General features: G+C 33.1%; 1 protein-coding gene and 1 long non-coding RNA gene across 6 annotated transcripts in view; one reads left to right on the top strand and one right to left on the bottom strand.

Annotated features, from left to right (window-relative positions):
• Positions 1-3,967, top strand: part of APP (amyloid beta precursor protein) — a 175,530-nt gene extending 171,563 nt beyond the window's left edge. For all 5 annotated transcript variants that reach the window (XR_012488001.1, XM_074300601.1, XM_074300600.1 and 2 more), the window contains one exon: positions 2,977-3,967. Coding sequence is in view for 4 of the 5 variants with exons in the window: in XM_074300601.1 (XP_074156702.1) it covers positions 2,977-3,078 (102 nt within the window). In the remaining variant the exon portion in view is untranslated. The remainder of the gene's footprint in view (positions 1-2,976) is intronic.
• Positions 1-13,650, bottom strand: part of LOC141561251 (uncharacterized) — a 48,444-nt gene that overhangs the window by 23,881 nt on the left and 10,913 nt on the right. The window contains exon 2 of the long non-coding RNA XR_012488003.1: positions 8,019-8,092. This is a non-coding gene — a long non-coding RNA (uncharacterized LOC141561251). The remainder of the gene's footprint in view (positions 1-8,018; positions 8,093-13,650) is intronic.

The raw sequence follows: 13,650 nt of genomic DNA, 5'->3' as shown, positions 1-13,650 counted from the left end.
TCTTTCTGAATTTTGAAAATAGGTGTGTTCTATATTACCCTCACAAGAAAATACTAAAAAATCAAAAGTCATCTATCTTATTTTTATTAAAATGGCTAGGTCAAATAGTCTCTTTCAGAAAGACAGATTAGATTCATTAATGTGAACTTGTCTTAAATCTCCAAACCTTTGATGATGGCATTTTAAACTATCAATTTGTTGTTCATTACACAAATACCAATTAAAGCAAGGTGACCTCATTTGTTGACTTCAAAACAGATCAGAAGGAAATGGAAAGGATGAGAAAAGATTTGTGACTAAATTGTTCCCTTATGCAAAATGATCTTTAGAGCAGACTGTATTGTTGCCCCATATGAAAATTAAGTTGTTAAGAAGTGGACCATTTTTTTATTCTAAGGAAATGAGTCAGGGAAACATGGTCAGCTTTAATGAGAAGATATAACAGGGAGAATTCAATATTATGTGCTTCCCATGTTAGATATATAATTAATAATTTGAACAAATAATAGGAGAATTGGACGCCTAGATGCCATAATAGATAGAGTGTTGGTCCTAGAGTCAGGAAGACTCATTTTCCTGAGTTCAAATATGACCTCAGCTACTTACTAACTATGGGCAAGTTACTAAAATCTGTTTTGCCTTAGTTTTCTCATCTATAAAATGAGCTGGTGAAGAAATGGCAAAGCATTACAGTCTCTTTGCCAAGAAAAGCCCAAAAGGGCTCACAGTGAGTCACACACGACTGAATTATAACAATAGGGAAAATGCTGACTAAAATTATGTGACTAGAAAGGATAGAGAGCAGAACCAAGGTCCATGTGCTACAACTCCATCTGGAACTAGCTTCTGTGACATTTGTAACACCATCGTTCCTTATAGTTGCCACTTTCTGAAAGCATACATGGAATGTGCCAACTTTTGGGTTGAACATATTATAGGAAAACTAGTCTTATACAGTTAAGAAAAATAGAAATTTATAATTCTATGCATGAATTTTTCTTCAATATTTTTCAGCTCCATTCTATTCAAAGTAGGAAACAGACCTAATTCCACAACATACTAGTCATGTTTTAATTAGGATATCAAAAATTATAATAACTTAAATGAAAACTACACTAAAAAATTCCAAAAAAGAAAAATACTGATCTCCAGAACAACAGGAAATTATAGTATGACTGTAGTAATTGCCAGGAAACTTATGTTTTAATGGATATACTCTCATTTGGTTTTAATGAGGAAACTGACTTTACCATGAATGTTAAAAGTAGAAATATATACCAAAATATTCAGAAGAGCATTTGTGTCAGTTAAAATTAAACTAAAACAGGAAACTTAACTATAAGTAGCAAAAATGGATGAATAAATGTAGGAAAACAAAATAAGAATTGCAAATATAAGGGATTCAGAAAAGCATAGGAAGATTTGTTAGAATATATATATGTATATATGTGTGTATATATGCATATATATATACACACACACAATATATATATAGAACTAGGATATCAAAAATTATAGTAACATAAGTGAGAACAACACTAAAAAGTTCCAAAAACAAAGAATACTGGTCTCCAGAACAACAGGAAGTAATAGCATGAGCTGTAATTTTTGCCAGGAAATTTATTAGGCAGAAAGCCTTGTAACAGTAGTGCCTTTCAACTGTTGTCAACCAGAAGGTTCTTTGGCTTCACTTGAGTAATATTGATTAAAATTCTCTGAGATAAATTAAAATAAATATAGTATGAAGAATTGAACATAAGATTTACTGTTTTTCTATATAATCAGCCTTTTAGTGAGAACACATTGAAGTTCCTCGCATAACCTTTTGATTTAGTCTAGTCAGGCTGTTTTATCATAGAGCAATTTGGAACTGTGCTCAAAAAGTTATCAAACTGTGCATATCCTTTGATCCAGCAGTGTTACTACTACTGGGCTTATATTCCCAAGAGATATTAAAGAGGGGAAAGGGACCTGTATGTGCCATAATGTTTGTGGCAGCCTTCTTTGTAGTGGCCAGGAACTGGAAACTGAGTGGATGCCCATCAATTGGAGAATGGAGGAATAAATTAAGATATATGAATGGAAAGAATATGGAATATGAAAGGAATGGAATATAGAAAATAAATTCCACAGGGAATATGAAATATTATTGTTCTGTAAGAAACGATCAATAGGATGATTTCAGAAAGGTCTAGAAAGACTTACATGAACTGATGCTGAGTGAAATGAGCAGGACCAGGAGATCATTGTACACTCCCACAACAAGACTATACAACAATTAATTCCAATGGACTTAGCTCTTTCCAACAATGAAATGATTGAGGCCAATTCCAATGATCTTGTGATGAAGAGAGCCATCTGCACCCAGAGAGAGACTGTGGGAAGTGATTGTAGATCACAACATAGAATTCTCACTCTTTTTGTTGTTGTTTGTTTGCATTTTGTTTTTTACTCATTTATTTTTCTTTTGGGATCTGATTTTTTTGTGTGTGCAGCAAGAGAATTGTATAAATGTTTGTACATATTGGATTTAACATAAAAAAAAGAATGTTTTATCACAACTAACAGTATGATTTATAAGAAATTCTAGAAGGTGCCAAAATTTAAATAGAATGATCTTTGGCACTTCATATAACTTAGACAAGCAATTTGAGATAAGACAAATTCCCAGTAAATGCGATTACATTTGGGGTGAATAAGCAGTCATGGTATTGAGTGCCACCTGGTGGCATAGAGTGGAGCCAATCCAGTAATTACATACTAGTCAACCAAGAGGAATTCCATCACCTTGGCAAAATGTGGAAACTAACTAATCCAGACCAGAACATTAGGTAATAGCAAATGAATATAGAGATACTATTCTATAGACATATAAAAAGCACTATTAAGTTCTTTTTCTTTTGCATTATGCATACATGTTAACTTGCAGGAATGGATCAAATGAGTGACCTAAACTTCAATTTTCTGCCTTTTCAGATTGATGCTGCAGTTACTCCAGAAGAGCGTCACCTTTCCAAGATGCAGCAAAATGGCTATGAAAATCCAACTTACAAGTTCTTTGAACAGATGCAGAACTAGACCAATATTATGTTGGACAGCAACATGATTGCTTCTCTGCCCATCAGTGTTCATTTATAGAATATTGTGGAAAGGAAAAAAAAAACCTCCCAGTTTTATTATTTCCTCATTATACTCTTCTGACAGCTGTGCTGTAACATAATTAGATGCCTGAATATGAATTAATGCAAATCAATAACATTCTCTTTATTTACATTGCAGCCTTTACACTACATTATTAATGAATGGTTTTGTGTGATATAAAGATTTTAGCTGTACTTAACTAATGCATGAGTAGATTCTCTACCTAATTATTTATTATGTAGCTCTGTAGCCAGTTGCATATTATTCTTGTGCTTTGTGACAAAATATTAAGTCCTGAATGAAATATGCTTTAAGATTCAAGGGGGGGATGCTTTTTATTTATGTGGAACTTTAGCTGCTTTTGTTTGCTGGGGTTTTTTTTCCTTATCACTATGCATTTAAAAGCAAAACTATACTTTTTTTAAAAATATTCCAAATGAATTAGTCTTTTTTTTCCTTCCATAGTTGCATTTTTGTTGTACAGATTATTGCCTCTGCTATATTAGTGATATAGAATTCATGAGAATACATATTTGTTTTTGTGCCTGTTTTATGTGCACATTTTAGACATTAAAAGTTGAAGCTCTTCTCCTTTCCTACACCTTGCCCCCATATTTCATTTGCTCTTAAAAGGAAAAAAAAAGATAAATCTCTGTTGATTTTGAGCACTTTCTTATTGGGGGTTGGGAATCTGAGGGGAAATAGCCTGCTGTTCTCAAATTATCAGGAATTATCCAAAAATTTCTGCAAGATGATTGTACAGAATCATTGCTTATGAATCAATTGCTTTATACACAGTGTTACATAAATAAATTGAATAAAATAACACTGGGCAAGAGTTTTATTTGAAATATGTAAGCAAGGACTAATTGTTAATATTCTTAGGGTTGAAAAGCAGTAAATTCCCTAGCTGACCAGTCTCATTTTATTCATTATTTCAAAGGCTAAGGTGTGTGTGGGTGTGTAGATATAGATATAAGTATCTATATCTATCCGATATGTACATATCTATATTTATACATGTATGTATATATCACCTGACTGGAGAAATACAAATTCTTGAGAGAAAAATTATCAAAAATTCCATTGATTAGTTACTACTGCCAGTTGCTGAATCAATGATGCAAAGGTAGTTAACCATAATTTTTTTTTTTTTTATTATGCTCAGAGCACAGGCTACACTGAAAACTTACCAATCAGTAAGTGAACCCAAATCATTAGTTTGGGCAACCTTATATAAAATGTGAAGAACTAAACAACATTTAAAAAATGGAATTTTACAGGCAGCAGGAAGGAAAGGTAAGGCTATACATGTCTAAAAACAAGTAACAGAAAGGGGAAGAATTCTTTCCAGTTTGTAAAAACTGGCTTGATTTCTAACAGCCTTGATTTTGCAGGTAGTGTGGTCTTCTAGCTTCCAAGAACAATGTCCAGAAGATCAAAATAGAGACTGGCGCAATATTCTCTTGTTATGATAGCAGCATGAAGTCTGAGCCAGAGTTTCTTTCCCATAAATGTCTTTGTCCTTTCACAGATAGCAAAAAGTCTGAGCCAGAAATTCATTTGTCACATATCCTTTAAAGTTTGCCTTTGGTTTAAAATAAAATAATGATGTAAAATCAGTGGTGTGTTAGTAAATGGGGAGGGGAGAGAAGGGAATAATCATTGATATAGCACCTACTAAGTGCTAAACATTATACTAAAAAGCTTTTTACAATTATTTTATTTGACTCTCACAAAACCTAACAGGATAGGTGTTCTTATTGTCCCCATTTTACAAATGAGGAAACTGAAGCAGACAATAGCTAAATGATTTATCCAGGATAACACAATAAGCATTTGAGGCCACATTTGAACTTGGGTCTTCCTGCCAGCTCAGCATTCTATCCACTGGGCCACCACCTGCCTCTAAATATTTATTTAGTAACAAATTTATAAAATTTATCTGCACTATTAACATCTTCTCTGCCAATTAAATCTAAATAATAAGCAAAACAGTAAACAAATTCCCAATTTATAATATTTGCCAATTTCTGAGATACAAAAGCTCACACCAAAAAATTAACAATCTCTTCAAGTGTACACTCCTGTTAATGCAAACAAATACATTTTTAAAGGAGTGTCACTGTATTTGTGTGAATTGTTTTACCATATTATAATAAACAAGCCCAAAGAAAAAACCTTTTTTATTGTAAAACCAGTTTTCCGTCACTAGCACTTTCTTTACTAGGCTCAGCTGCAGAAGCAGAACTCAGATCTCAATTTCAGCAATGCTAGAAAAATACTTTCTACTCAATGAGAGTTATAACTTTGGCCAAAGTTTGTAGTCATTTTGCCCTCAACAATAAAAGAAATACTTAGAATAAGAGAACAATTACCTTCTAGAAGAGAATGAAACTGAAGTCTAGAAAAGGGAACTTAACTTATCTAAGAAGTCCAGAGTTACTCCTAAGAGATTTTTCATATGTTCCAAATCATGCTTGCTAACTGTAAATAACTTTCAATAGGTAAATCAGAATGAAAATGGCCAACATTAGGATAAAGGAATTAGCACTTGCTGATGAGTTAAGAAGAAATTCAAACAGGGGCCAATCATAGTTCCAGATTACCGAAACAGAAATATGAAAGTAGATATGTTACAATGGCATTTTCTCCCAATATAAATGTGATTTTTTCAATACATTCAGAACATAGCCTTTAATCAAATATAATACTAATTTATATTAAAAATCATAAAAAGCATAGCCATGAGAAGGCTATTATTTCATCAAAAGCATTTAGTTAAAACTCAGTTTTAATCTACTATTATTTGACATAGCTTTAGAAGTGCTATTTATAAAAAGATGAAAATAAAATCAAATTATAAATAATGGCAATGAAGAGTCAACATCATCTTAATTTGTAGACAACATAATAGCATACTTAGAAAACCCAAAGAATTAGCAAAGAAACTATTGGGATGATTAGTAACTTCAGTGAAGGTAACAGAATAATTCCACAGAACTATTCATACAATAGTTTTTTTTTTTTTTCTTAAAGAAGAGATGATAGCAATTCCCTCACCTGAAAAGCATAAAATATCTTGGAATTAATATATATGTATACACACACACACACACACACACACACATATATATATATATATATATATATATATACACCCCCACATCCATACACAGATATGTATATGTATGTATATATAAGATACTCTTTTAAAGTGGGCTTTATAATAGGAAAACATAAACGAAGACTCAGTGATTATCATTGGCTTGTGTCAATATAATAAAAATTCAAATTACTAAAGAGATTAGAGCTCAAATATCGCTGAATAGTGACAAAATTAAATTGGAATAATTTCAAAAAATGGAGAAAAGAATGAATATAGGGGATAACTCAAAACAAAGCTATATATGCTTTTAATATATATAATATTTAATATATAAAAGTATATTGCATTTATAAAATATAAAGTCAAATGATCTGTACTTTGGGGGGGTGTTGTTGTTTTTTTAAAGTATGTGGAAAAGACTATGATAGGAAACAAGGAACTGAAAAAAGAAGCCAGTTTTGAATAATTTTAAGGATCTAAATTACTGAGGAGAAAGATTTGATTTTTAGCAAGAATTGTAGGTAAAACCTATAAAGCAGTTTCCCAGAAATTGATTTGATATTTGACATCTTAAGTCATATCCCATATTAAGCTTAAAAGGTAAGCTGGAGGGGGAGCTAGGAGATGCAGTGGATAAAGCATCAGCTCTGAAGTCAGGAAGACTTGAGTTCAAATCTGTCCTCAGACACTTAATACTACTTCCTAGCTGTATGACCCTGGGCAAGTCACTTAACCCCAATTGCCTCAGCAAAAAAAAAAAAAAAATGTAAGCTGGACTTAAATATAAAAGATCAGATCATTGTAAAAAATTAAAAGAGTATGAAAGTGATTTGTGTGAGAATATTTAGCCAGATGAGATAAAGAAATTTCTAAAAGGCAAAGTAGACAATTGTCATTTAAGAAATTATAAAGGTTTTGTACAAATATGAGCAATAATCATAAAATAAGAAAAAATTTGAAGGGAAAAAGAATATGTGTGAGGGTGATTATAACTATATCAGGTAACACCTAATAGACCAGTCAAACAAATCCATTTAAATTAAATAAAGGAAAAGCCTTCATTTGAATGCAGTGAAAGCCTTAGATGAAATGAAATTAATTCAGCCATGTCTTTTGGGAATTTGGGGAAAAAATAGTTCAGAACCCAGAATATCAGTGGCAGGCCAGTCTAGAGCAAGCAACTTCATCCAAATCCCTGGAAGGAACTTTCTGGAAGATATAGCTGTTATCTGAATTCTTTTTAGATTTCTTGACTGCAAGAGAAAGTTGTTGGAAGAGTATATATATATCCCCTGATGGTTGGTTACCTTGGCAACATCTGATTTTCAAAGGTGCTTTATGGAAGATGGCTAAATAATTAGAGTTTTCCTCTACCACCATGAGAAGAAAAGGGAAAATATCGAATTTTTATTTTAAAATAAACACAGGAGATATTGGAATATATACATCTAAAAATAAAAGTGATTATAAGAAACTAAACTCTTACGGTTAAGATTAATTTTCCTTACTCTATTCTGAAACTCATGCATTCTTAATAAAGCATTTCCAATGATTGATTAACTGTTTTTATTAATTTTTTTTATTTTACTTTTACAATAATTGACTGTGGATAATGAATAAAATGCATTTTAAAAACTTTTGGCAAAAAAAGAAGAAAAAAAACACTTTTATAAGCAACACAACATTTTTGGGCTTGCAATTTCAAACCTGGATCCTTAAAGTTGTAACCCCAAGTACCATTCTCATCCCAGGAACCATCCCCACCTACCACTCCGAGGAGAAATGCAGATTGTGGGTGTACTTCTTTGTGTCTGAACAAAGCAGCTTTTTTTTCTCTCCATCCTAGAAAAGAATAAGAGGTTGTTAAAAAAAAAAAAAAAACAAAAAAAAAAAACCTGTATGAATCCTGGTAGTTTCCAAAAAAATACCATTTTCTTGCTTTACTGGGAAGAAATGAAAGTATCACTGGCTCCGAGCCAAAGGTAGATTTTTAATGGGGTGGGAGTTTTGAAGTCAAACTGGTAGAACTAAACAGCAATGCAATGGCAGGAAAGGAAAAGGAAAGAGAGCAAAAAGATAGCAGAGAGCAAACTCAGGTATTTTTCAAAGATTTTATCCTTTTTAAGTGGTTTTTAATTTTTTCATATAAATCTATGTGGTCCCACTTTTCATTAGTTTCAGGGAAATTGCAATGTGAAGAAACAAATCTACCTCCATCCAACACTATGATTTTATTCAAATTGAAATTGGAACCAATCTTAATGTGTTGGTGTTATCAAAAATCTTATAAATTTTTAAATAACAGAGATAGATGAACCATATAACTCAAAACCACACATCTCTCAGCTATGTAGCTATTTGAAAATTGATTCCAGGTAATTTGGACTAGCAAACATCTTGGCAAAACTTCAGGCTCCAGAATGGGGGACAGAACAGGGCCACGGGCCACAGATAAAACATGCTTCCTGGACTGCTAATGTGGAAATCTTGAACCCAGGTCTTCCTGGATTGGAGACTTTTTTTCTGCCACACTCATTTTTTAAAATAATCAATAAATCATAATCAAAGTGGAAGCTAGGCTTGCTCCCCATTATGGCTACTTGTGAGATAATAAAGTGATAGTGATAGAGCACTGAGCCTGGAGTCAAGAAGACCTGACTTCAAATCTAGCTTCAGATTTGATCTGTGTGACCTTTAACTGTGCTTCAGTTTCCTCATCTGTAAAATGAGCTGCAGAAAGAAATAGCAAAACACTACAGTATCTCTGACAAGGAAACCCAAGTGGAGGACATAGCTAAAGCAACTCAACAAGACTATTGCAATCATGAGATTCTTAATTGCAAAATTCAGACAAATTGAAAAAAGTAGGAAAAGACCATGTATGTATGACCTAAGTAATGTCCCTCATGAATATGAAGTGGAAGTGATGAACATGTTTAAGAAATTAAATCAGATATATAGAGTATCTATATACAGGGACAGGAGTTTGCAATAGTGTATAAGAGGCAGCAACAACAAAAGAAATCCATAGAAAAGAAATGCAAAATTGCTGTCTGATGAAGCTTTACAAAATGCTGAGGAAAAAAAAGAAAGCAGAAGGGAAAGATATATCCAACTGAATGCAGAATTCAAAAGAATAGCAAGGAGAAAAGTTTTCTTAAATAGAAGAAAATAATATAATGGGAAAAGAGAGATCTCATCAAGAAAAATAGAGATCAAGGGAATATTTCATATAAAAATGGGCATAACAGACAAAAATGGTAGGGACTTAACCAAAGTAAAAAAGAAGAGATGGCAAGAATATGTGGAAGAATTGTACAAAAAAGTAAAAAATACTGATCTACAGTCAGACAATGGAGAATGAAGTAGTGTGCCTTAAGAAATATTGCTAACAAGAAGGCCTATGTAGGTGACAAAATTCCAGGTGAGCTATTTAAAATTCTAAAAGGTCCTATAAGAATTCTAAAGGATGATGCTGTTAAAATATTATACTCAATATGCCAGCAAATTTGGAAAATTCAACAGTGACTGAAAAAAATCACTTTATATTTTAATCCTAAAGGGCAATGCAAAAGAACATTCAGATTATCAAATAGTTGCACTCATTTCACATTGCACAAGTTATGCTTAAAATTCTGCAAGCTAGGTTTCAGCAATATGAACTAAGAATTAGTAGAAATGCAAGCTAATTTTTGAAAAGGCAGAGGAACCAGAGACTAAACTGTCGACATTCATTGGATTGTGAAGAAAACAAAACAGTTCCAAAAAATATATATACTTCTGTTTCATTGACTACACTAAAGTCTTTGTGTGGATCCACAACAAAATATTGCAAGTCCTCAAAGACTTGGAAGTATCAGATCATCTTATCTCTTGGAATTGGAATTCCAAATTGGAAAATTGCCACCTTATTTAACTTATGTAGAGTGGAATTCCAGACTGGATTAATCAAAAGCCAGAATTAAGTTTTCTGGGAAAATATTAACAATAGCAAGTATATAGATAATAGCATTCTTTATAAGGTAAAAGAGAGTGTAAAAGCTGTTTGAAGCTAAATATTAAAAAAAAAAAAAAATTAAGATCCTGGCAACTGATCTCATCACTTCCTGGCAAATGGAGGGAACCAAAATTTAAGTAGTGTGTCAGATTTTATATTCTAGTGTTTAAAGAAATTAAGACACTTGCTCCTTGGGAGCAAATCTGGACCTTATGCTAAAAAGCAGAGGCATTACCTTGCCAACAAAGGTCCACATACTCAAAACTACGGTTTTTCTAGTAGCAATGAAAGGATGTAAAGTTGGACTATAAGGAAAGCTGAGCAGTTTGGAATTGATGCTTTTGAATTGTGAGATTTCCTTGGACAACAAGCAGATCAAATCAGTCAATACTTAAATTAATTCAGACTATTCACTGTAAGATCAAATACTGATGCTAAAGCTTAAATACTTTGGCCATATAACAAGAAGATGGAAAAGACCCTGATATTGGAAAGGATTAAAGAAAAGATAGGATGGCAGAGAATGAGATGGATAGATGTCATGGAAACAATGAACATGAACTTGGAAAGATTTTGAGAGACAGTGGAGAGTAGAATGTCCCCTTGTGTTATAGCTCATGGGGTCAGACATGAGTGAACAACTGAAAAACAAACAACAACAACAACAAAAAAAAAAAATAGCACCATCATACCAGACTTAGGAATTAAAGAAAAAACACTTCCTTTCTCAAGCATTTAACTACACCATCCATAAATTCAATCTTGAACTTGTGTTGATGAATCAGGAAATTTTCTAATTTATATAAAAATCTTTCAAAAACAAAGATGGCTTTATTTGGGTAAAAGAAAACAAGGGAGTAAATAAGAGCAACCCTAAAAACCTAAAATCTTTTAGCTGTTTTTACCTTGATGGAATACTATCTTCATTAGATAGATATTAGATATAAATGTTTCATTTTCATGGGAAAAAGAGGAAATTTGGCAGGTCCAACATACCCATCAATCCTAGCATATTTCCATTTTCTAGAAGTGATTCAAATGCTTCCAAAATTCCAAAAGTTAATCATTTACACAACTGACATTTATACTAGTTTAACCTTAATCTCACACAGCCCATTGGTTTTTACTTATTTTTAATGTGATAACAAAAAATGTTTTCAAAATCCCTGAAAAAAAACAGGGCAAGATATTCTGGGAAAAAGAAGAGAACAAAAAAAATTTTTCTCCCTCTTAAAAAGAACAAATACTTTTCCAGTCTCAAGAGCAAAATCAATCAGCCTTAAGAATTTTAACCAAATAAATTTACTTTTCTCTTCCTTTTTTCAAAGTGGCACGATTCCTGCTTGCCTATATCTTGCTATAGGATAGCCTTGTGGCAATACAAATAAACAGAAGAAAGAAATGAAGCATCTAATGGATTTTTCTTGCACTCCTTGCCAAAGGACATCACAGGAGAACTGGAAACTTTGTCTTTTTTTTTTATGAGAAAGAAGCCTGCTAATTTAAAAAGTTCTGATATCACTGGATGGTGATTACTAAGCCTTGAAAAAAATATGCCCAGCTCTGATAAAACTATTAATGTCTAACAAAGTATTTAGAACCTTTCCCCCACCTCATCTTTTCTGGCTATAATATTTCCAATGGAATGTTGAGACTTCACTTTGGCAACTTCTGGCCACAATGATGAAGATGGTACTTTGATATGATGTAGCAAACATCCAGTGAGAGCAGTAGGTGGAGGAAAGAATATTGATCAGCTTAAAAGGAGAGGGACAGTTTCTGGCTTTTTCAGCTCTTCCTATTGTTGATAAGTGGTGCTTCCTCTTTGAGATTTCCTGAGTTACAACTCAACTATAAGTATTTGCATAGGGGATTTAATAGTTTAAGGTATCTGGAATTATTGGTGTGACGTTGTGGGGATACTTCGGCTCTTTTGTTTAAAATTTGATAATATAAGCATAGTCCACCCATTCAGTCAATAATAATAAAAGCTAAGTTGTGCTAGGCACTGTGCTAAGCACTTTACAATTACTGTTTTTGTTTGCTGCTCACAAAAACCCAGGGAGGCAGATGCTACTACAGATGAGGAGATAGAAGCAGACAGGTTTAAGTGATTTGTCTGTTGTCACACAGCTAATCTGAGATCAGTTTTGAACTCAGGTCTTCCTGACTCCAGGTCTATGCTAAATCACAGAGAAATTAAGAAATACAAAAGCAGATCCTTCCATAAAGGAGCTTGCATTATAATGTGGAAAACAGCATCTAAATACATATACCATACATGCATAGAGGTAATGAGAGGAAGGCTCAAGCAGAAGAAAATTCATCCTACAGAAGATGACATTTGAGTCCTGAAGAAATCCAGAGTGCCAATGAGTTGAAGTAAAGTAAGCAACAGGGAGGGCAAAAACATAAAAATAAGAAATAGTACATCTTGCTTGAGTATGTCAGTAAACCTGGGATCACAGTGAATTGAAAAAAGTAAAAAAGAATAAAAAGGGAAGGAGCCAAGATGAATAGAGTGAAGGCAGAGACTCACCAGAGCTTCCCCAAATTCCTTTCCAAACAACTTGTTTAAAATAACTCCTTTTATAAATTCTAGAGTGGGGACAGTTAGGTAGTGCAGTGAAGAGAGCACCAGTCCTGAAGAGTTCAAATTTGACCTCAGACACTTAGCACTTCCTAACTGTGTGACCCTGGGCAAGTCACTTAACCCCAATTGCCTCAGCAAAAAATAAATAAATAAATAAATTCTGGAGTGGCAGAACCAATTATGTGATAAAACATAAAACATTTCCCAGCCCAGGAAAACTTAGAAAATCAGCAGATAAGATCTGCCTCAGCCAGATACTGATCATACCTAAGGCCTAATTTGCTGGCAGGATGACAGTAGCAGGCCTTGGAGGCAGATCATCATCAAAAGCAGCAGTTTGGAAAACTCTCAATCCACAGATCATAAAGGTATTGGACAACTGGTCAGGAGGAGATTCCAAGGGACCCTTTGGGGACACTAGATGTAGGACCCTATATCATTGCCCATACACATCTCTAGGGCACAGTTCCAGAGCTAAAGAGAAACACTAGCTCACTAATGCTTGCAGAGAGCAAACTAAGATAAACTAGGAATAAGGCAATATATCAAATACAGCTACATGCAAAGACTCAAAGAAAAATCTGAATTGATCACAGACCCAGAAAGAATTCCTGGAAGAACTCAAAAAGGATTTTTTTAAATTAGAGAAGCAGAGAAAAAATTGGGAAAAGAAATGACAATGAAAAAAATCGTGAAGAATCACCACTTTTAGGACACACACATACACATATATACATCGAATATTGAAGAAAATAATAGCTAAAAATAACAAACAAAATTGGCTAATTGGCCAAAAAAAAAAGGCACAAA

The sequence above is a fragment of the Sminthopsis crassicaudata genome, chromosome 3, assembly GCF_048593235.1.
Source record: "Sminthopsis crassicaudata isolate SCR6 chromosome 3, ASM4859323v1, whole genome shotgun sequence".
Taxonomy (NCBI): Eukaryota; Metazoa; Chordata; class Mammalia; order Dasyuromorphia; family Dasyuridae; genus Sminthopsis; species Sminthopsis crassicaudata.
The sequence above is the reverse complement of the archived record's forward strand: the minus strand, read 5'-3'. Positions and strand labels throughout refer to the sequence as shown.